The sequence below is a fragment of the Elaeis guineensis genome, chromosome 13 (genome assembly GCF_000442705.2).
Source record: "Elaeis guineensis isolate ETL-2024a chromosome 13, EG11, whole genome shotgun sequence".
NCBI lineage: Eukaryota > Viridiplantae > Streptophyta > Magnoliopsida > Arecales > Arecaceae > Elaeis > Elaeis guineensis.
In genome coordinates, this window is record NC_026005.2 from 70,253,417 (window position 1) to 70,277,696 (window position 24,280).

Sequence of the window (24,280 nt, forward strand, 5' to 3'; positions counted from 1 at the left end):
TGACACATGCAGCTACTTTTAACTTTAAAAATTTTAGGATTGTATGAAGATGGGAAAATCATTGGGAAATACACTCGAACCAAAGAATCTGGTGGATAGATTTGGAGCTGATGCTGTCAGGTACTTTTTTTCTTGCGAGAAGTGGAATTTGGGAATGATGGGGACTATTCAGAGGACCGTTTCATAAATATAGTCAATGCACATCTTGCAAATACAATCGGTATGTTACTTGGCTACTAGAGTCATTGTTGGTTGGAATGTTTACTATCTTTTTCTGGTAGTATGTAGCAACAGTGGAGTAATTCTCAACCCAGTTTATATGCTTGTTTGGATTCCCCTTTTATTTGGGTTGCTTGTATTTATATGCACAGGAAAACTTCTCAACCGTACCCTTAGACTTTTAAAGAAGAACTGCCAGTCCATGTTGGCTTTTGATTCTAGTATTGCAGCAGAAGGACATCCGTTCAAAGATACTGTGGAGAAGTTGGTAAGGATTAGTAACATATTCTTGAAGCTCTCGTCTCTTTTGAATTTAGTTTTTGTCATTTGGAGTCTGCTCCTTAATGCTGTCATCAGCATGCGCTACTTAGTTGAATCTTTTAATGAGTTTTTCTTGTTATCCTGATTCCTTGAAAACACAATTTAATATGGAGTCCATGGAGTTCTAAATTTTCAGAGAGGTAATCCTCAGTAAACCTCATTAACACCAAAAGATCTTCTTATACATGTCTTATGGTGAATGGCTTAGACAAGAAAACCAGTAAAGGAAAAAATAGAGTTCTGAGTGATATTCGTGGACCTATGCAATGGTATTTTATCTGCATTTCTACCACGTTTTGACATGTGCCAGTGGCTGCATCTGGACTGTTGCATAAGACTATCATTGTGTTTTGCCAAGTGATTTGATGGAGAAGTGGGCCTTTACCTGATGGCTGATACCTTGTAGAGGACCTCATATGAGATTTTTTTTGGTGGGAATTTGTACAGAATTAGGCCCCAGTTTGTCTTTATATGTGCATGCATGATGAGTAGGGGGAGGATGCCTGAAACTAGCATGCTATTTGGCTTTTCTTTTTCTTTTTCCTAGTCTAATAATTCATTTCTTTTAGTGTCCTGTTTGTCTTGGTTCCTGGCTTAATACTTCATAGTTTTCTTCTTTGGCTTTCACAGCTTGTCTAGATCTATGTCCACTGATGATTGCTTCTTAAAAAGTTGTCCTTCTGAACAAGCATTGTGAACAAGGTTCACCCTCTTAGTATGGACCCCATACCAATATCACCCTGGTACATTGTTGGTATGCCCGGTATCGGGGTTGGCTTGGCGTATGAACACTTGCAATGCCCCTGTACTGCCTACTAGTTTGGTATAGTTACAATGTGATGGGAAAACATAACCAGTTTTCTGCCTTTGAGGTACTGAAAAAAGGGCTTTTTTTTTCTTTTTTTTTTTTTTTTTTTTTTGCTGAAAATGCTATCACTGTACTATAGCCATATGAATCAAAAAAAGTGATGAGGAAAAAGGTAGGTGTAGATCTTTGGTTGACAAAAGATCCCCAATAGACTGGGTAATTTTGTAAAGTTGTTTGAATTGAAAATCATAAGCAAAAACAGATACTTAGAGTGATCATGATATTGTGGTGGGCTTTGGATGCATTTTCATTTTGGTGGAGCAGAGTGAGCAATGAATGGACTTGAAGAAACTGAACAACTGCATGGATGAAAGACTCTTGGTTGACTGAACTAAGATATAGGGGTGGAAGCGGTTAGTTTGACGGTGGGGTTTGGCTTTGATTAGACTGGTATACTAAGATTGCTCGGCTTGATTTAAAACCTTCCCACCTGCTCATAAAGTCCCCCTGAACCTTTATACAACTTGGTAGATTTGTTTAACTATATGTTTGCTATACCACCCCATACTGCCCGAAGTGAAGCACACTATACCATATTGTTCACATATCGATATACCATATTGCTTCGTACTAACACTGTTGTACTGTATTATATCACATATTGATACTGTAATAGAATGATACCAGTATAGGATCTGGTATCGAAACGGCGAATCTTAGTTTAACATCTAATTTGAGGATTGAGTCAAATTGGATGAGGAGCTATCCGCGGCCTCCATTTTTTTTTTTTTTTTCATTCCTCTGACACTGCATGTAACTTTTACTAGTCTTACAGCTGGCAGCAACTGCATAAAATCTTAAACAGGTGTTAATGATGATTTCAACATAAAGGAAGTTTAAATAGTCCTTATATATCTTGATAATATTGTTTGAGCATCTTTTTTTGTTTTTGTCAGTCAAGGTTTCAGATATGATAAAAATATAGATTAAGGAGAAGAAAGAAAATTAAGAATCTCGAGTGACTTTTTTATGTCTAATTTGATATAATTCCATATGAGTGCATTTAACTACGTTTGCATGGTCCTGAGAACTGGTTTAAAACCCAAAATATTGTTCCGGATCCCCTATAAACATGGCCTGTAACTGATGTGAAGCCTTTTATAGTTTACTCATGTTCTGACTTATTGATCATAAAATTCTTATTACTACTAAAAGAGTTATACTGATTTTCCTAAAATACCAGACCATGTACCAATAACTTTGGCGTGCAAAAGAATTCGTCTACCTCAATAAGGTTTTCCTAAAACTGCTCCATTATTTAAATTCCTAAATTATGAAGAAAATCAAGACCCAGATCTAAACATTGAAATGCTGGATACAATCTGGGGTTCAATTTTGCTACATTGGTGGTGTCTTTTCCTACCTGATTTGGTAACTAATTTACTAGATACTGTGCTAAATAACTGGTCTCAGTTGATGTGATTGAATCCTATGATATTCTTGAAGCTACCATTCCTCCTATCTCATGCCCTTCTTTGATAACTAGTATATTAGCACGTGCCATGCACATAGGGATTATATGGATCTGTGCCATGCATTTGAGTGTTAGGCAGAAATTAGTTTCCACCACAATCAGTGAATGGTGGATAGATGTGATTGCTTACTTAATTTGATAAATCTCTCTTTACGCATGTACAGATCATGTCAATAAGAGTTATAAAGGAAGAGGCATACTCTTTATACTTAGAGAGTTGTTGAAGTATTGGGGTTCTAATGGACACGGCATGGAGAGAAAATATGATGATCTCGGATCCTGGATTTCTCTTAACTCTTTCCATTTCACGGGTGATCATGTGAGATGGTTAATTGAAGGACTGTTGGTTGTTCTGGAGTTCCCGTTAAATGTATTAGATAGTAGATGCATTGATTAATGCTGATCATAATAATTGTGTGGTTTGGCAATGTCTGCTTATTTAGATTTGTTCACACATCTCTACATATGTCAGTAAATTTAATTGCTACAGATAACAAAAGACCCGATATTTTCCAGTGGTATTTTTATCTAGAAAAAATATCGGATGTTGGGATCCTCACATGAATTCTAGATTTCTAGTCCTTGACAACAATAATTTTATGCTTATGCCAAAGCTTTGAGAAAAGAACATCACCTTAACTTAGTGAACAGACGCAATTACTTTTTTTTATAATCTATCAATGTTTTAATTAATATGACAGTTAATAGCATTGGCTGGTGAATTTTTTCACAAGTTTACTGTGCTACCTATTTCACACTTCTATTTGACAGCCTTGGCTGTGAACATCTTCCATGGAAAGATCAACGAATTTGTGCTATTAAATGCTAAAGGATTGGTGGGAAATGCAAGGTTAGAGTTGCTAATCATTTCATTGTTCATTTATATGCAGGACCTTGTAATTATATTGGAGGCAATTAGGATTATAGCAATTGCTTTACGTCCAATCACTCCAAGCCTATGTTTGAGAATATACATGCAACTTGGGTTTTCAAAGGATCAGTTTGAAGCAGTGACCTGGGTACTTTCAACTCTTTATGCATCTTCTTTCTCATGCAATGTATACTTCTGAGCAGCCTTGTGCATGAAGGAACATAACTTTTCTTGCATCCATAAGTTTTTCTATTTAGTATAGTACTATGCTATGCTTGACCGTCTCATAGGAAATAGCGATAGCATTTATAATATATAGATTAGAGAATCAATATTTATCGTGTTGCATCTGTATGCATGATCTTGGCACAATCTTGCATCAAATTTTGGGATTTGGTCCTGGATGTGCATAGTTGGTAGCAGTCAATTTTATTATTTTTACAAATTTCATTGATATTTACATTTATGATTATCTTTTTGCCTTCATCATGTAGAGTGATACCAAATGGGGTGGGATGAAAGCCGGTCAGATAATGGCAGATGCTAAGCCAGTGTTTGCAAGGATCGAAAATAGAAAGGAAGGAGAAGATGAAGTGGTTCTCAAGGTGGTCAAGGATAAGAAGAAAACTTCTCGTAGTCAAGGGCTTGTACAGGCTTAACAGCAATATTTGGCACTTTCTACCATAGCTTGGAGGCTTTTGGTCGATGTGGAGATGGCACATGATTGACAGGGTTTGCTTGAATGTGACCGCCACAGGTTAAGCAGTCCTGAGGCTTTTTGTTGAGATCTGTAGCTAATTATGTGATGGTTGCCTCCAACTCTTGGTGATTCTTTTATAGAACTTGGTTAAGATAATGTGAAAAATTGCCTTCCAAATTCTATTTCAATAGTGTTTGTGTTCTATTTATGCATGGTAATCCTTGTGTTCCAAGTATACAGACAGAAGTCTACTTCCTCATATTAGTTGCTTTGCCGTGAAATATAAGAGCATACTCATGAGACCTACCAGAATGGTCTCCAAATGCTGATCCCTCCAACCTTAGCTGTTTTAATAGTTGTGGTGATGCCTCTGCTCTTATGTTGGCTAATGCATTAGGAACCATGTGTTGTGTCCAAATAGGAGGACAGCCATAATGTTCAACAATTTTTTGTCTTACCTCCTATGTTTAATGTGCTCGCGGCCTTATGTATTCTTGCTACATACTCATTCAATCTCATTTTAGACTTGGAAAATGATCTTCAATCTCTTTGGAAGTCTGTCTCATAAATGGCCTGATCTTGAGCAGTTTAGGTTTCCATAGATGAGTAAGTGCTTAAGTTGGTTCGATGAAAATCATGAATCAGCTGATTGTTCTCATGTGCTAAAAGTGTGACAGCTGGTTTCTGAAAGTTCTATTTCCTTTTCTATGTCACTCATCTAGTGATAAAATTAGAGCATCCTTCTTCATACTGCTCCTGGATGGTCATCAAGGTAATTCAGATTTAGAACTATATCTTCTTCGTAATGAAAGGTTCAGGCTCATGAGCTTTGGCCACCTCTCCTTCTCTCTTTTATTCCATTAATTATTTCACTGTTGTTTGCTATAACCCCCTTTTTATAATATCGGATGACAATGTTCCAGTGGACTAGTGGGTCGTGCTACTAAGTACATAATAATTCTATCGCTCGACTGTCGGTACCGTAGCGTGAAAACTATTAAGCCATATATATAAAAATATTATAGTCTCACCAAAGGAACTCTATGTTGATATTAAAATGCCGGCATTGGATGTAAAATTCTCTTAGATTCGAAACTTCCATTTATAAGGAAAAACATAAATGCCAAGATAAACACAATTGTGATGTCTATTACCAATTCTTTGGAGCCACAATCACACAACAGACAACAAACTTCCAACTCAAGTCTCGTAGAAGTTTAACACTAGGAAATAGGTTTAGAAGACTAAAAATTATAGCTTGACAACTATTAGAGGTAAGATACTACAACAGACTTTACCTTCCACATAAGTTTCATCTGGTCTTCTAATGAACTCTAGTTCCAATGTAAGCATCCCTGATTGTATGCATAGTGGTTACAAGATCACTCATGTTCAATCTTTCTCTTGCTAATTCGTGTGAGCAAGCAAGACCAATTTTGGCAATGGATACTAAGCATTCATGAGTTTTACTTTCTTCCTCCGCAAGCGGCATTAGGGGATCTACAATTGTAATGATTCTATCAGAAAAAGCTATCTCGACAAACTTTCGAAGGCTTAGGCCGTCTTTGAATATATCATCAACAGGTCTCTTTCCAGTGAGTATCTCCAAAAGAAGAATTCCATAGCTATAAACATCACCGGAAGTGGACACTGGACCACCTGTGCCATATTCTGCAGTCCATATATTTACATGCTTGAGCAAAATGTATTAATTCAACATCAACAATTTAAAAAAAAGATGAAAAGAAAAGTTCGGCATGGACATCTTAAATTGAACAACTATGAGCCAAGAAGATAAAGATGAAAATAAAATATACCTGGAGCTATATATCCCAGGGATCCTCTTATCCGAATTGAGCTATTCTTATCTGTTAAGGAGCTAGGTGTAGCTTCAGATATGAACCTTGCTAGACCAAAGTCCCCCACATGAGCAACCATCTCATTATCAAGCAGTATATTACTGGGCTTTAGATCACAATGAACAATAGCTGGCCGACAATTATTATGAAGGTAGTCTGTTGCCTCAGCCACATCGATAGCTATGTTCAACCTTTGAAGTAGGCTTAGTCTTTCTAAATGATTATGCTGATCTAACTCTGGATGTAACCAATTCTCTAGACTTCTATTCGGAATGAACTCAAAAATTAGAGCTTTGAAATCATTGCCTCTGAAATCAACCATTGAGCAGGAAGTCATGATCTTGACAAGATTACGATGTCGAGCGCTTTTCAGGACCTCACATTCAGCTAAAAAACTCTTCGAAGCTCCTCGATATTGAAGGTTGAAAACCTTCACTGCAACAATAGTTTGCTGAGGACCCAAGATGCCTTTGTAGACTGAACCATACCCTCCTCTACCGATGAGATTAGTGGAAGAGAATCCATCGGTTGCTCTAACCAGTTCAGTGTAAGAAACTCTGGGGAATTGGTCCTCCAATGGAGTTACAATGGGAGCATTATTTTTTTTGGACTTTTGCTTGTGTCGAAGGATGAAAAAGGAGAATAGAAGGCTCACACACGAGACTGCTCCAGCTACGGGAATCACTATTTTCAGTAGTAGAGGCCACTTTCTCTTTTTGTATGATCTTCCTTGGCATGCGGGCAAGTGCAATGCTGGAACACCCCCACAGAGTCCATTATTTCCTTCGACTGAAACTCGAGTTGCATTTTCGAAGACCCCCTTTACAGGCACTTCTCCTTCGAGATGATTAAAAGACAAGTTCAAATTTTCCAATATATTCAAGTCTTCGAGAAAAGCTGGAACAGGACCTGTTAAATTGTTGTGTGAGAGATGTAGTACTTGAAGGGCCTTTATGTTGCTCAAGGTTTGAGGAATTATCCCTTGGAATAAATTGTTGTCCAAATATAACTCCTCCAACATCTCACAGTCACCAAAAGTGCTGGGAATATTGCCAGACAGCCTGTTCCAAGAAATATCAAGAATTGCTAGATGATTCAAACTTCCGACCTCTAGAGGAAGAGATCCAACCAATGAATTAGAAGATAAACCAAAATAAATGGATAGGGAAGAAAGGGTTACGATCTCTTTGGGTATGGTTCCACTAAGATGATTGTTAGAGAGGTCCAATAATGATAGGTGTTGAAGGTTTCCCAGGCTTGGAGGTATGGGGCCTTGCAGGTAATTCTGACGCAAAAGGAGTTGAGTCAATAGAGTGAGATTACCTAGGGAGAATGGAATCTGCTCTGTAAACCTGTTCATATGCAAGCCGAGGTTCTCTAGCCTTGAAAGCATCCCGATACTTTCTGGAATAGTACCGGAGAGATGGTTATCCTCCACACCGAGCACATTCAGGTTGGCCAGGTTTCCAATTCCATGGGGAATTCTCCCCGAGATTTGGTTTCTTCCCATAAACAAGTATTGGAGATGTGAAGAGAGGTTGACTACTGAGTTGGGTAACATGCCTCCTAGCATATTTTTATCCAGTGCCAGCACCTCTAATTGACTGCAGTTGACCAAGGAGTCGATGAATTCCCACTCCCTGGCATTCTTTGCCTCGAGCTGATTATTTTCTAGATTTAAATATTGTAAGCTTGCTAATCTTCCAAGTTCCGACGGCACCCTTCCACTAAAGTTGTTACTTGACATGCCAATGGCATGAAGTCCCGTGGCATTAGCTAGTGTAGGAGGAATGGGTCCATCAAATTTGTTAGCATCCAATAGAAGGCCCTGAAGATTAGGAAGGGTGACACCAATGTCTGGTGGAATGCTCCCTTGCAGATCATTACCTGCCACTGCGAAGTGAGTGAATGATGACATGTTGTAAAGCTGGCCAGGGATTGTACCTGTCAGATTATTGACAGACACTTGCAGATATTCTAGGCTTGTAAGCTGGCTAATCTCCTCCGGAATGCTGCTATGCAGATGATTCATAGCGAGATGGAGTATTGTGAGCGATGACAGGTTACCGATTGAAGGTGGAATGAATCCACTAAGGCTGTTGTTCCAAAGATCCAGCTCACCAAGCTTTGTAAGGGAGGCAATGTCCCCTGGAATCTTTCCTTTAAGCTGGTTGCTCGACAAGTCAAGAGTTAGTAGCTCAAAGCAGTAAGTCAGGTTCACAGGGATGACCCCTTGGAATGAATTGAAACTCAAGTTGAGATGTTTTAGGCGGCGCAAACGGCCTAACTCCGGTGGAATCTCGCGGATGAAACCATTGCTTTGGAGGTCGAGTCGATGAAGGAAGGTGAGGTTTCCAATGGAGGGAGAGAGAGAGCCCTCCAATCCGCAAGAGCTGAGGTTCAAGGCGACGACCCTCTGCTGGTGCTTCCTGCTGCATGCGACGCCCACCCAACTGCAGAAATGGATGGTGTCGTTCCAGGAGGCTAGAGCTTTCGACGGATCATGAATTATTTGATGTTTGAAGGCAAGCAGTGATAGATAGTCGGTCTTGTTTCCGAATGGAATAGCTCCCATGGCATCAACCCCAGATGGCACCAACAAGCATGAGGAGGACCAGAGGAAGAAGAAGATCAACCCCATGTTTAGTATCAGTAGTGGAAGTTCCATGCTCTGTTGTGGAACAGAAATTGTGCGGCGCTGCTTCATAAATATTGTTTGGAGGTGGCGAGAGCTGTCCTGGTGAAGACTGAACAATTAGTCAACATTCTTCCTTTTTCTTTTTTATGGTAATGGAGGCAGAAAGGTGTGAGAACAGGTTTGCAAACAGAACAATGAAAAATATAAGGGAGAAGTCTACAGCTAAGAGAGGATTTACGTGCGATTTGATAAAATTGAAGAATCTCAAATAAAAATAATAAACACTCTTTTCTTATGGTGGAAAGATGACAAGAAGAATACTTGCTTCACACACCACAATGGACAAATCACCTTCCTATTTATAGATGCCTAGATGCCTTTTTATATTCCATAGCATTTAATTCATGCATGGAATACTAAGAAGCATTTACAGAATTCTATGTATTCTTCATCTATCAAGAAGCCTATTCCTTTTTACAAGGAGGCCTTTCAGATTTCCAAGAGACCCTTTAGTTTTCCAAGAGGTCTTTTAGTTTTCCAAAGTCATTTAATGATAAGTTTAAAATAATCCAACAATTCCCCCTTTAAACTTGTTCATCTTGGTGCTATGACTCCAAGCATCTTCCTCAGCCTTTGATAGTCTTCACTTTTGAGTGATTTTGTGAATATATCAGCAACTTGTTCCTTTGATTTGCAATACACAACCTCCACAATTCCTTTTTTGACTTGATCACGAAGAAAAATGGAATCTAGTGTCGATATGTTTGCTTCTTCCATGTTGGACTGGATTCTTGGCTAACTCAATAGCAGATTTGTTATCAACATTGATCTTTATAGGCTCCTTTTGTGGATGACCCAATTCTTCTAGCAAATTTCGCAACCATATAGCCTCACATACACATGATGCCGCTGCAACATACTCCGCCTCACATGTAGATAGTGCCACAATAGATTGCTTCTTTGAGCTCCAAGAGAAAGCATTAGCACCAAAATAAAAAACATAACCGGAAGTGCTCTTCCGTTCATCAAGATCTCCACCCCAATCACTATCAGAAAAACCAATTAAACTTGCATCATTGGAATGAGCATAAAACATACCATGATCAAGAGTTCCTTTAAGATATCTAAGAATCCTCTTTGCCGCCATCCAATGTGACTCCTTTGGATGCTCCATATATCTACTAATCAAACCAACTCCATAAACAATATCGGGCCGACTTATAGTGAGATAGCGAAGACTTCCAACAAGACTTTTGAAGATAGTCGAGTTCACCTCCTTGCCTTCTCCTTCTTTATTAAGTTTTTCTCCATAAGCCACCGGGGTGTTTACTTCCTTACAACTCTCCATTTTGAATTTTTTTAGAATGTTTCTTGCATATCTCCCTTGAGAAATGAAGATGCCATCTTCTCTGTGCTTTACCTCGATGCCAAGAAAATAGGACATCAAGTCTCCACCCGTCATTTCGAACTCCTTGCCCATAGCTGCTTTGAATTCATAAATCATTTCCTTGCTGCTACCTGTCACAAGAAGGTCATCTACATATAAACATATTATCAAAATATCATCTCCTTTTTTCTTCACATAGGTGGCATATTCATAGGGGCACTTGACAAAGCCGTATCCCTGGAGATAATGATCGATCCGTGTATTCCATGCTCGGGGTGCTTGCTTCAACCCATACAAAGCTTTTCGTAACTTATACACTTTATCTTCCATGCCTTTAAGGATATAACCCTCCGGTTGCTCAATATAAACTTCTTCTTCAAGGTAGCCATTGAGAAATGCTGACTTCACATCCATATGGTACATCTTCCACTTGTGATGAGATGCAAGTGAGAAGATAAGCTTCACGGTGTCAAGTCGAGCAACTGGTGCAAAGACTTCATCATAGTCGAATCCCTTCTTTTGCTTGTAGCCTTTGGCAACAAGACGAGCTTTGTATCTTTCTACTTCTCCATTAGCAGTGTGCTTCACTTTGTACACCCACTTAACGTCTATCGCCTTTTGTCCTTTTGGAAGTGTAGTTAACTCCCACGTATTATTTTTCTCTAGGGCATGGATCTCCTCCTTCATTGCCTTTCTCCATTCAGCTTTCTGCACTGCTTCATCAAATGTTAGAGATTCAACATCAGCAAATAAACAATATAAATCAACTTGTTCAACTGCTTCTGTTTCATCGTAAAGATCATTAAGACTTCTAAATTTTCTTCCATGACTTCTTGTTGATATAGAATGACTTGAAGAAGCCGGTGTAGCTTGTGGTGGTGGAGATGATCTTGCTGGTGATAATATTGGTTGGACAGCCTCCACTTCTATGTTCTCCTTAGTAAGCTTTGGGATTTGCATTTGCACACCATCACTAGCCATTTCTCTTAGGATCAGTCTTCTCAACAAGACAAGGCTCTGATACCAAATGATAAAATTGAAGAATCTCAAATAAAAATAATAAACACTCTTTTCTTATGGTGGAAAGATGACAAGAAGAATACTTGCTTCACACACCACAATGGACAAATCACCTTCCTATTTATAGATGCCTAGATGCCTTTTTATATTCCATAGCATTTAATTCATGCATGGAATACTAAGAAGCATTTACAGAATTCTATGTATTCTTCATCTATCAAGAAGCCTATTCCTTTTTACAAGGAGGCCTTTCAGATTTCCAAGAGACCCTTTAGTTTTCCAAGAGGTCTTTTAGTTTTCCAAAGTCATTTAATGATAAGTTTAAAATAATCCAACACGATTTCCGCACACCGAGGACTCCTTCACGCTCCCGTCTCGCTCTCAATCTCGCTCAGTCTCTCTCACAGATGTTCTTTCTCACTCTCTTGCCCCCTTTCTCTGCTATGACATTCTTTTTCTTGTTGCTCTCTCGTTCTCCGTCCCTCTCATGACTCTCTCTCAGTCTCTCCTACATCTCCTTTCTCTAAACTTGTTCCCGAAGAGATTCGCTATGTCCTGTGACAAAAAAATAAGATCAAACTAGTAATCTGTTTCTCTAAAAGAAATAAAAAATTAATTAAATCTTTGATAGTTTTAAAAATTTTAAAAATTATTTTAAATTATTAGCATATTGCTTAATAGACCCATGTAAGTGGGTGGTTTTGAATTGTTAGGTTTCGAAGCATGTGTGTGACTGGATTATATTTATTTTAATTTTTATCATTTGTATGGTAAGTGACTTAATATTTTTTGATATATTTTTTAAATTTTATTAATTTTTACATCTCTTTAATTGAATGATCAATCATGTTATATTTTATTTACAGTATGAAAATTAAATATATATTTCGATACTTCTGTAGATAAATTAGTTTAATATATAATTTATTTTGATATAGTTAAAAAAAATTTTAAATTATTAGCATATTGCTGAATAGACTCATGTACGTGGGTGGTTTTGAATTGTTAGGTTTCGAAGTATGTGTGTGACTGGATTAAACTTATTTTGATTCTTGTCATTTGTATGGTAAGTGACTTAATATCTTTTGATGTATTTTTAAAATTTTATTAATTTTTGCATCTCTTTAATTGAATGGTCAAGCATGTTATGTTTTATTTACAGTATGAAAATTAAATATATATTTTGATATTTCTGCAGATAAATAAGTTTAATATATAATTTATTCTGATATAGATTTTAGAAAATACTGCTGCCCAATTCATATAATTATTTTCTTCAAATATTTAGCATAGCTATGATTTGTTCTGGCTCCATCAATGAGGATTGTATATTGGTTCTGTCGATTTGTAATATGAGAAATTGGTTTTGATACTACACCATTAGTGAACATAATAGTAGTTATCTAAGGACCCCGTATCTGATATCTATTACGCGTATCAGTTGGTTGTAATCAACCCATCCACTAGGTCATGTGGCCATAGCCAATTCTAGTATTAGTTTTTTAAAAGTATGTTTTTGAAAAAAAAAAATATTTATTCTCTGATATGTGATAAGAATTGAATATCACCTGATCAACTATACAAAATTAGTTTTATTATGAATCAATATGCTTTAACCCTTCTTCAAATATTTTGTCACTTATTGAGCGAGCATCGCTCATTATTGTTCTTTCTCTATTTTTCAGATTCTGGATTTGGGAAAGTGTGCTGGTTGTCCGGAACATTTAGAAGATTTTAATTTGCAAGAATTAAGGATGTCTTGTTATTGATTTAAAAGTATTATGAAATAGATTTATCTTTTAGATAATATATCCGTGGGATTCATTTTATAGACATACAGCATCTGTTAAGCACTCGGTTTTGGCATGTTACATATAATATATTAGAGAAGACGGGTTGAGAGGTGGAAGATTTATCAATTGCAGGTAGAAACATGTACCTTTCGAGGCTTGAAAGCGGACATTGACCGATCTTTCGGTGCACCCCAGAAGCCGTGGTTAGACGTGTGGAAAGGGTTGCTTTGAAAAGTTAGTCCTTCAATCATCAAAAAAAGAAAAAGAAAAAAAAAGTAAGTCCTTCCTTTCTTTTGTTGGTAAGTTCTTCCTTTCTTTTAAAAGTAAGTCTTTCTTAGTCATTGTTTAGAGGATTAGGTTACAGTCACCCAATCATTTACCTGAAGCAGAATAATTTAGAATAAATTAAAGAAATGTAGGAAAGATGGGGTGCCACGGCACAATGAAACGTGTGGGTCAGTGTGTGGACTGGGCTATTTTCACACAATTTGAGGGAACAGAAAAGACAAAGGCTTCTTTCTCAACTTGATCCTGTTCATTTCTTGTAGAAAGCAGAACTGTTTAGGATTTTTGGATCAGTTCAATCTTCCAGGCAGTAAAAATATTAATATTTTATAATATATTTTCATTTTAGATTTTAGAAGAGTGCAATTGAACCTCATTAAGACAACTGGAGCGAAGATGGAGTTCGCCCAATTCATCCACTCATTGGCAAGTTTCTAGCTCGAGGTGGTTCCAATATATCTAATATTGTCAAAGCTTTCTTTCTTTTTTTCTTTTATTCATTAAAATGTAAAAAACTTTCTCAAAACCAATTCTAAAGAAGATACCCTTAAAACTTGATCTTTTCAAATGCGAGATGATCACAGGAGTTGATATGCAGTTTTCCAAATATATCGATCTTAGTTATTGATATCAGATGGATTAATCAAGAAAGTTAATAGTTAACAAATTTAACGGTTAATCTTTTTCAAGAGTCCAAGTCAAAATTAATTTAAATGAAATCTAGAAATCTATTAAGGAATTTAATAATAACTTCTATTTTCTTATTTCCGAAGAGAGCAAGTTGGATTTCGTTTTCTTATTAAAGCTAGGACACCCACCAAACCTTTTCTTTTTCTTTTTCTTTTTTTTTTTTTTTTGTTCTTTTGAATGGCTTAATCAAGAAAGTTAATGGCTAACAAATTTAATAGCTAATCTTTCCCGGAATCCAAATCAAAATTAAATTAAATAAAACAAAAGGAAGTTAATAGTTAACAAATTTAATAGCTAATATTTTTCAGGAGTCCAAATCAAGCTGCTTATCTACTCTTCAGTCGTTAATTGTTTAGATTTAGTTGAGCATAAATTATGAACAATCTCAATGAATTTTAAGTTTTGTGAATAGATCTGATCACAGGCTATACTTATTTCTTTCAAGTTTGCCCTGGTGCAAGTTGTTCCTCAAAATAACACCATTATCTTTGATTAGGTAGGCTTTTCATGGCCATTTAGCAAATAGGTTGGGTTCAAGTGTGAAATCCTCATTTTTCTTAAAGTCTATTCCAATCCAACTTATTTAATAATTGGGTTGGAATCGTCACTTATCAACTTTAACAGTTGGTTCCTCCTAGCACCTTTTCTTCCCATTTCATTTTCCTAACGAAATGAGTGGTGGGTTCCCCGCCGTTCTGCTTGGATTAACAAAGACGGACTGACATAGTCACAAAACAACTCCTTGACGCTTATGTAACTTATTAATTCATTTTTATGGAATCAGTTCGACGAACACGTTATAGACCTAGTCAACCCAACACCTCTGTGGAGCCCTTTTCTTCGTCTCTCTTTTTTTTTTTTTGTCGAAAACCCTATCACTGTACCATAATGTGATCAGTAAGGAAAAAGGTAGGTGTAGATCTTTGGTTGATGAAAGGTCCCTAATAGACTGGGTCATTTTGTAAAGCTTCTTCAATTGATAATCATGACAAAAAACAAATGAATGTGAGTTCCCCAGTGTTACGCTCAAAAAAAAAAAAAAAAAAAGAAACGGAGGAATAGGATTGACATTGTTACAAAACAACTCTCAAGACTTATGTAACCTATTAATCTATTTAAGATCTATTTTAAATACTTTTATTTATGGAGTCAGTTTAGGCTAACAAGTTACGACCCACCTAGCCTTAACCCAGCACAACCTGTTTATTAAATAGTTTCGTGTATGGGATTGGGTTAATCTATTTAATAAATAAGTCACACTCTGTTTTTGATTTCTTGTTCCTTTAGTCTTGTGCCTTATGTAGCTAAGTATGCTCGAGTCAAGTTTTTCTTAAGCGCAGCATGAAACAAATTTTGAGCCTCGGTACCAAGTTCAAGTTTGACTCAATTAATTTTGAATTAGGCCTAACTAGACTAATGCCCTAGCTAAGCTCGAGTTTCTTGTATCATTTAACAACCCTACGATGAGATTAAGGAACAATAAAGATGCCTAACTCATACAACATCAAAAGACTTTTTTTTTTAGTATACAATATAGTATGAAAAGTTAAAATATAAAATTCTAATGCAAGTGATCAGATTATTAGAGCTCTCATTTGTTTACTAACTAGAATTATGCACATGAAACTAATCTACATGAAAAAATTGAACCACAGAGTGAGGAAAGAAAAGAAAGGAGAATAAATACATGGGAGTGGAGATGCATGGAAGAATGTTCGTGTTTTGAACTGCTAGATAAACTTCAATTGTTAATAAGACTGGAGTCCTTGGACATGGGGGTAAGTTCGCTAAAAAAGGTGGAGAAACATGTGGTGAAGCTGAAATGCAAAAGTGGCCACCGGAGAAAGACAATGCATCAATACTGTAAGATGAAATGCTACCCTTCCATCTTCTAGTAGAAGGTCAGTGTTTTTGAGCTCTGACCACCTCCCCATTTCCTCTCTCTGTCTACATTCCATCACTTTGTTCTACAAGCCAACCATATCACACTAGCATAGCCCCACAGACACTTGTTTTGACTGGTTGCAAAACTCCCTTGAGGTTGACATGACAATGCACTCATTTGATCAAATTTCTCATAGGCTCAACTTATATTTACAGAGGAGTATATACATGGTGCACAAACAATTTGCTCATTTGTTATTCCTTTTAGCTATTGATTTTTAAGCTATTAGTTTGAAGGAATACATATGCATGTGAAAAAAAAGCTTCCACTCTTGTGAGAACAAGACCAAGAGAGTGATTGTATTTTAGGATGATGAGATCTGTGATCAGGTGCTTGGTACGAGATCCTACTATGTTAGGGATCTATAGCATGGGATCACTGCTCCCTCATTCTCACGCTCGTCCAGAGCTGACATCCATATTGCCTGCGATGCTCGACTAATGAAGGTGCAGAGACAAGCTGAGCAGTGAGCTGATAAATTGACTGCACACGTCAATGAGTACCAGCGGCTCCGATCCAGATGATAAAGCAGATAGCGCAGATGGAACAGATGATGTAGCTGATGAGACAGTAGCAGGCCGGTTCGAGTTCATCCGAGCGTCTCCTTCCCCAGTCCATTCTCCTTCTGCAGATGCCGATACTTGACGACCTATTTGTCTAGCTATTTATTTTTATTTTAGACCTTTTATAATTTTAATTTAATATAATAAAATGATAAAATTTATTATGTGGATTTTTTATTTTTATTTTTTTATTTTTAATTTATAAAAAAATATTATAAATATAAATTAAATATATACATTCGTAAATTATTTTTAAAAAAATATCTGTAAATTATTAGAGATGAAATTATTTCAACGAAATATTGGTCACCAAAAAATATATTAGCGATGAAAAATTGATCTAAATAAATTTTTTAATAAATTTAAAAATATTAAAATTTTATATTAAATTAATAGCTTCAAAAATATTTTCATCGTAAATAATTAAAAATTTATTATCGATAAAAATTTACGTCAAGAATTGTGATATTTGTGACGTAAAATTTATGTCGCTAATATGTTTTAAATTTGATTTTCATAAAAATTTTTAATTAAATTAATAGTGATAAAAATATTTTCATCGTAAATAATTTTATTTGTGATGAAAAGTTTACATCGCTAATATTTTTTTAAATTTAATTTTCATAAAAATTTTTAATTAAATTAATAGAGACAAAAATATTTTCATCACAAATAACCATATTTGCGATAAAAAAATTACATTGTTAATTTTTTTTAAATTTAATTTTCATAAAAAATTTTAATTAAATTAATAGCGGTAAAAATATTTTCGCCGCTATTAATTTATTATTTATTAGCGATAAAAATTTACATCAAACAATATGATATTTACGATGAAAAATTTTCGTCGCTAATACTTTTTTAAATTTAATTTTTATAAAAAATTTTAATTAAATTAATAGTGACGAATAAAATTCATCGTAAATAATTATTTTTTTATTAGTGAAATAATATTTTATCATAATTTTTTTTTATGATGAAAATTTTTTATCGTCAATAGTTTTCGAAAAAATGATTTTTTTAACGATGAAAATTTTTCATTAGAAATATCTATTATTTGCGATGAAAATTTTTTTCCATCGTAAAAAATTTTCAACGATGTGATTATTTGTGACTAAATATTAGCGATGAAAATTTTGTCGCTGATAACTATTAGCGACGAAAATTGATTGTTAGCGATGAATTTTTTTGTCACTAATATTCTATTTTATTATAATGAAAGTTACAGTTGCTAATCATTTTATCATTCATTTATATGCAGGACCTTGTAATTATATTGGAGGCAATGGGGATTATATATAGCAATTGCTTTGCGTCCAATCACTCCAAGCCTATGTTTGAGAATATACATGCAACTTGGGTTTTCAAAGGCTCAGTTGGAAGCAGTGACCTGGGTGCTTTCAACTCTTCATGCATCTTCTTTCTCATGCAATGTGTACTTCTGAGCAGCCTAGTGCATGAAGAAACGTACAGCTTCACGTAACTTGTTTTGCATCCGTAAGTTTTTCTATGTAGCATGCATCCATAAGTTTTTCTATGTAGTATAGTACTATGCTAGGCTTGATCGTCTTATAGGAAATACTGATAGCATTTATAATATATAGATTAGGGATCAATATTTATCTTGTGTTGAATCTGTATGCATGATCTTGGCACAATCTCGCACCAAATGTTGGAATTTTGGTTCTGGATGTGCATAGCTGATAGCAGCCAATTTTATTATTTTTACAAATTTCATTGATATTTACATTTATGATTATGTTTTTGCCTTTATCATGCAGACTGATACCAAATGGGGTGGATGAAAGCAGGTCAGATAATGGTAGATCCTAAATCAGTGTTTGCAAGGATCGAAAATAGAAAGGAAGGAGAAGATGAAGTGGTTCACAAGGTGGCCAAGGATAAGAAGAAAACTTCTCCTAGTCAAGGGCTTGTACAAGCTTAACAGCAATATTTGGCACTTTCTACAATAGCTGGGAGGCTTTTTGGTCGATGCGGAGAAGGCAGATGATTGACAGGGTTTGCTTGAATGTGACCGCCACAGGTTGAGCAGTCATGAGGCCTTGTGTTAAGCTCTGTAGCTAATGATGTGATAGTTGCCTCCAACTCCTGGTAATTCTTTTATAGAACTTGGTTAAGATAATGTGAAAAATTATCTTCCAAGTTCTATTTCAATAGTGTTTAGTATCTTATGAGACAGTAAAGAACCTGTTGAACTTGGAGAAACAGGAGAACCCTCTTCCTTTAGTTTTACCAGTGTTTGTGGTCTATTTAATGCATGGTAATCCTTACGTTCCAAGCATACAAACAAAAGTCTACTTCCCTATATTAGTTGCTTTACCTACCAGAATGGTCTCCACATGCTCGATCCCTCCAACCTTAGCTGCTTTATTACTTGTGGTGATGTCTGTGCTCGTGTTGGCTAATGCATTAGGAACCATGTGTTGTGCCCAAGTAGGAGGACAGCCATAATGTTCAACCATTTTTTGTCTTACCTAAGCTACCTCCTGTGTTTGATGTGCTCACGACCTTGTGTATTCGAGCTACATACTCATTGATCTCATTTTAGACTTGGAAAATGAGCTTCAATATATTGGAAGCTTGTCTCATAAATGGTCTGATCTTGAGCAGTTTAGGCTTGCATAGATGAGTTAGTGCTTAAGTTGGCTCCATGGAAACGATGAATGCATGAGCTCATGCTCCACCTTGACCTGAAGGTTCAACTCTTTGAGATGCCAAAATTCTGAATCAGCTAACTGTTCTCATGTGCCGAAAGTGTTAAAGCTGGTTTTTGAAAGTTCTAGTTTCTTTTCTATATCACTCATCTAGCGACAAATTTGGAGCATCCTTCTTCATACTGCTCCTGGATACTCATCAAGGTAATTCAGATTCAAAACTATATCTTTTTCCTAATGAAAGGTTTGGGCTCATGAGCTTTGACCACCTCTCCATCCCTCTCTTTGATTCCATTAATTCTTTCACTATTGTTTACTATCACCCACCTTTTATAATATTGGATAGCAATGTTCTAGTAGACTAGTGGGTTATGCTACTAAGCGCATAGTAGTTGTATCACTGGGGTTGTGGGGGTGATAGTATGATAATCGTTAAGCCATATCTATAAAAACATTTTAGACTGGCCGAAGGTACTTTATGTTGATGTTAAAATGCTGGTATATATTGGATATAAAATTCTTTTAGATTTGAAATTTCTATTTATATAAAAAAATGTAAATGCATAGATACACACAGTTGTGATATTTATTACCAACTCTTTGTAGCCACAATCACACAATAGACAACAAACTCACAACTCAAGTCTCATAGAAGTTTAACACTAGGAATAGGTCTAGAAGATTAAAAATTATAGTTTGACAATTATTAGAGGTAAGATACTATGACTTTACCTTCTACATAAGCTTCATTTGTCTTCTAATGAACTCTAGTTCCAAGATAGGCAGCCCTGATTGTATGCATGGTGGTTGCAACATCACTCATATTCAGTCTTTCTCTCACTAATTCATGTGAGCAAGCAAGACCAATTTTGACGATGGACGCTAAGCATTCATAAGTTTTACTCTCTTTCTCTACAAGCGGCATCAGGGGATCCACAATTGTGATAATTCTGTCAGGAAAAGCTATCTCGACAAACTTTCGAAGGCTTAAGCCATCTTTGAACATATCATCAACAGGTCTCTTTCCAGTGAGCATCTCTAAAAGAAGGATTCCATAACTATAAACATCACCAGAAGTGGACACTTGACCACCTGCACCATATTCTGCAGTCCATATATTTAAATGTTTGAGCAAAACGTATCAATCCAACAATTATCTTCAACATCAAAAATTAAAAAAAAAAAAAAGATGAAAGTTTGGCATGGACATCTTAAATTGAACAACTATGAGCCAAGAAGATAAAAATGAAAATAGAACGTACCTGGAGCTATATATCCTAGGGATCCTCTTATCCGGATTGAGCTACTCTTGTCTGTCAAGGAGCTAGGTGTAGCTTTGGACATGAACCTTGCTAGACCAAAGTCTGCCACATGAGCAACCATCTCATTATCAAGCAGGACATTACTAGGCTTTAGATCACAATGAAGAATAGATGGCTGACAATTATTATGAAGGTAGTCTATTGCCTCAGCTACATCAATCGCTATGTTAACCTTTGATGAAGGCTTAGACTTTCTGAATGATGATGCTCATCTAACACTGGATGTAGCCAATTCTCTAGACTTCTATTAGGAATGAACTCAAAAACTAGAGCTTTGAAATCATTGCCTCTGAAATCAACCGTCGAGCAGGAAGTTGTGATCTTGACAAGATTACGATGCCGAGCGTTTCTAAGTACCTCACATTCAGCTAAAAAGCTCTTCGAAGCTCCTTGATATTGAAGATTGAAAACCTTTACTGCAACAATAGTTTGCTGAGGACCCAAGATGCCTTTGTAGACTGAACCATACCCTCCTCTCCCGATGAGATTAGTGGAAGAGAATCCATCAGTTGCTCTAACTAGTTCAGTGTAAGAAACTCTAGAAAATTGGTCCTTTAATAGAGTTACAATGGGAGCATTATTTTTTTTAGACTTTCGCTTGTATCGAAGGATGAAAAAGGAGAATAGAAGCTCACACACAAGACTGCACCGCCTATGGGAATCACTATTTTCAATAGTACAGGCCACTTCTCTTTTTGTATGATGTTCTTTGGCATGCGGGCAAGCGCAATTCTGGAACACCCCCACAGAGTCCATTATTTCCCTCGACTGAAACTCGAGTTGCATTTTTGAAGACCCCCTTTACTGGCACTTCTCCTTCGAGATGATTGAAAAGACAAGTTCAAGTTTTCCAATCGATGAAGTCTTCGAGAAACAAGGGAATAGCCCTGTTAAATTGTTATGTGAGAGATCCAATTTCCTGGAGGGCCTTCATGTTGCTCAAGGTTTGAGGAATTATCCCTAGGAATAAATTGTGGTCCAGATGTAAGTCCCCAACATCTCACAGACACCAAGAGTGCCGGAATATTACCAGACAGCATGTTCCAAGAAACATCTAGAACTGGTAGATTCTTCAAACTTCCGATCTCTTGAGGGAGAGATCCAACCAATGAATTAGAAGATAAATCAAAATAAATGGATAGGGAAGAAAGGTTTACGATCTCTTTGGGTATGGTTCCACTAAGATGATTGTTGGAGAGGTCCAAGAATGATAGGTGTTGAAGGTTTCCAAGGCTTGGAGGTATGGGGCCTTGCAGGTTATTGTAAAGCAAAAAGAGTTCAGTCAATCGAGTGAGATTGCCTACAGAAAATGGAATCTCCCCTGTAATCATGTTAAGATACAGTCCAGACTCTCTAGCCTCGAAAGCATCCCGATACTTTCTGAAAGTACCGTGAAATGGTTATCCTCCATAGAGAAACAGGTTGGCCAGGTTTCCAATTCCATGGGGAATTCTCCCTGAGATTTGGTTCTTCCATAAGCAATACTTGGAGATGTGAAGAGAGGTTGGCTATTGAGTTGGGCAACATGCCTCCTAGCATATTTTGGTCCAGTGCCAGCACTCTAATTGGCTGCAGTTGACCAAGGAGTCGATGAATTCCCACTCCCTGGCATTCTTTGCCTCGCTGATTGAATTCTAGATTTAAATGCAAGCCTGCTAATCTTCCAAGTCCACGGCACCCTTCCACTAAGTTGTTTTGACATGTCAATGATAAAAGTCCCGAGGCATTTGCTAATGTAGGAGGAATGGTCCATCAAATTGGTTACCACCCAACAGAAGGCGATGAAGATTAGGAAGGGTGATGCCAATGGTGGAATACTCCCTTGCAGATTATTAGACGTCACCGCCAAGTCAGTCAATGATGACAAGTTGTAAAGCCGGCAGGGATTGTACCTGTGAGATTATTGACAGAAAATTGAAGTTGTTCTAGGCTTGTAAGCTGGAATCTCCTCTGGAATGCTACCATGCAGATGATTGATGCCGACTTCGAGTGTGTTGAGCGTTGACAGGTTACCCATGAAGGTGGAATGAATCCAGTAAGGCTGTTGTTGAAAGCATCAGCTCACCAGCCTTGTAAGGGAGGCAATGTCCACTGGAATCTTGCCCTTAAGCTGGTTGCTCGACAAGTCAAGAGTTAGTAGCTCAAAGCAGTAAGTCAGGTTCACAGGATTACCCCTTGGAATGAATTCAAACTCAAGTTGAGATGTTTTAGGCGGCGCAAACGACCCAACTCCGGTGGAATCTCGTGGATGAAACCATTGTTTTGGAGGTCGAGCCGGTGAAGGAAGGTGAGGTTTCCAATGGAGGGAGAGAGAGAGCCCTCCAACCCGCTGGAGCTGAGGTCCAAGGCGATGACCCTCTGCTGGTGCTTCCTGCTGCATGCGACGCCCTCCCAATTGCAGAAATGGATGGTGTTGTTCCACGAGCCTAGAGCTTTCGACGGATCATGAATTATTATTTGATGTTTGAAAGCAAGCAGTGATAGATAGTCGGTCTCGTTTCCGAATGGAATAGTTCCCATGGCATCAACCCCGGATTGCACCAACAAGTATGAGGATGACCAGAGGAGGAAGAAGATCAACCCCATGTTAGTATCAGGGGAAGTCCATGCTCTGTTGTGGAACAGAAATTGTGCAGCCCTGCTCCATAAATATCCCACCCATCTCGCTTTGATCCACCTACCGCCTAAGGCGGTACCGCTTAGGACGAGGGCCCTGGTTCATTGGGTCCGGGCCAGGCTATCACATTATGCGTCTTTGGCATCGTTGAAGAGATGTGCGACGGTCATCCATCTCTCAACCCGCCATCCACGTTTACCACCTTTCAGGATACGTGATTTATTGCGCATCAATGCGTCCGAAAAAAATAAATAAATAAATATTAGGGAGTGAAATTAGGGTGGCAATTGTATCGGATCGATTATAAATGATTCAGATCAGAGATCAAGTAAAAAAATATTAAACTGAATCCGACCTATTAATAAACAGATCAGATTTTCAAATTTGAACCTACCATTTAATAAAGATTATCAGATTCGATCCATTTAACTTGTTTATTAAACAGATAATTATTTATCCGTCCAACCCGATTCACCCATTTAACCGTTGATTTGTAACCCATTGAACCTATTTATTTCGAACCTATTTATAAATCTTAGGCCTTTACACCCAATACTGTTTGACCTGTTTAAAATGTTAATCTGAATTATTTAATCCATCACAAGAAAGATCCAAATATAAACATCAAAATCAGCCATCTAAAACAAGAAATAATAATAACAAATTTTAATTAATTTCATAATTAAACAATAACAACAATCAATTATACAATGTTACATGATTACATAAATCTAGTATCCATTATCCAATGTTGTATAATTACATGGAAGCCAAATAGAATATTAAATACAAAGAAGCTCTAGTCTCGCGCCATCTAAATTGATGAACAAAAGTAGCAAAAGATGCTGAGTAACAAAAGAGCTCCTCTTGATCCCTACATAAAAAATGTGATTCTAAGGAACACAGAGCACCAGCATATGAGTATAGAATAAGATTCAAAAATCTTACTAATTTAACAACAATGAAATACATTGTGTTCAGTGATAAAGTTCAAGATCTCACATTATTGAAGGTGGCACCAGCATCTAAAAGC

General features: G+C 36.8%; 2 protein-coding genes and 1 long non-coding RNA gene across 3 annotated transcripts; 1 reads left to right on the forward strand and 2 right to left on the reverse strand.

Annotated features, from left to right (window-relative positions):
- The first annotated feature begins 408 nt into the window (after positions 1–408).
- LOC140853431 (methionine--tRNA ligase, chloroplastic/mitochondrial-like) lies at positions 409–4,598 on the forward strand. The gene is made up of 3 exons (XM_073248080.1): positions 409–487; positions 3,773–3,901; positions 4,248–4,598. The coding sequence occupies exons 1-3, from the start codon at positions 422–424 to the stop codon at positions 4,410–4,412; spliced, it is 360 nt and encodes a 119-aa protein (XP_073104181.1). The 5' UTR covers positions 409–421; the 3' UTR covers positions 4,413–4,598.
- A 983-nt stretch (positions 4,599–5,581) lies between these two features.
- LOC140853170 (receptor kinase-like protein Xa21) lies at positions 5,582–23,210 on the reverse strand. The gene is made up of 9 exons (XM_073247256.1): positions 22,803–23,210; positions 22,644–22,699; positions 22,250–22,522; positions 21,661–22,010; positions 21,311–21,446; positions 20,988–21,168; positions 11,028–11,354; positions 6,271–9,049; positions 5,582–6,124 (listed from the first exon to the last, which is right to left on the reverse strand). Exons 1-9 carry the CDS (start codon positions 23,148–23,150, stop codon positions 5,778–5,780), a joined length of 4,797 nt encoding a protein of 1,598 aa, XP_073103357.1. The 5' UTR covers positions 23,151–23,210; the 3' UTR covers positions 5,582–5,777.
- LOC140853442 (uncharacterized) lies at positions 19,931–20,773 on the reverse strand. The gene is made up of 2 exons (XR_012136497.1): positions 20,571–20,773; positions 19,931–20,412 (listed from the first exon to the last, which is right to left on the reverse strand). It is a non-coding gene; the product is annotated as an uncharacterized lncRNA (long non-coding RNA).
- Positions 23,211–24,280: the final 1,070 nt, after the last annotated feature.

Coding starts and splice junctions, on each gene's coding strand:
- LOC140853431 (XM_073248080.1), top strand. CDS start 422: ATGTTGGCTTTTGATTCTAGTATTGCAGCAGAAGGACATCCGTTCAAA. Junction 488..3,772: donor AAGATACTGTGGAGAAGTTG/GTAAGGATTAGT, acceptor ATTTATATGCAG/GACCTTGTAATTATATTGGA. Junction 3,902..4,247: donor AGTTTGAAGCAGTGACCTGG/GTACTTTCAACT, acceptor TTCATCATGTAG/AGTGATACCAAATGGGGTGG.
- LOC140853170 (XM_073247256.1), bottom strand. CDS start 23,150: ATGGGAACTATTCCATTCGGAAACGAGACCGACTATCTATCACTGCTT. Junction 22,011..22,249: donor TCTAGAATTCAATCAGCGAG/GCAAAGAATGCC, acceptor CGGTACTTTCAG/AAAGTATCGGGATGCTTTCG. Junction 9,050..11,027: donor AGAAAGCTGAATGGAGAAAG/GCAATGAAGGAG, acceptor AGTCTTCACCAG/GACAGCTCTCGCCACCTCCA.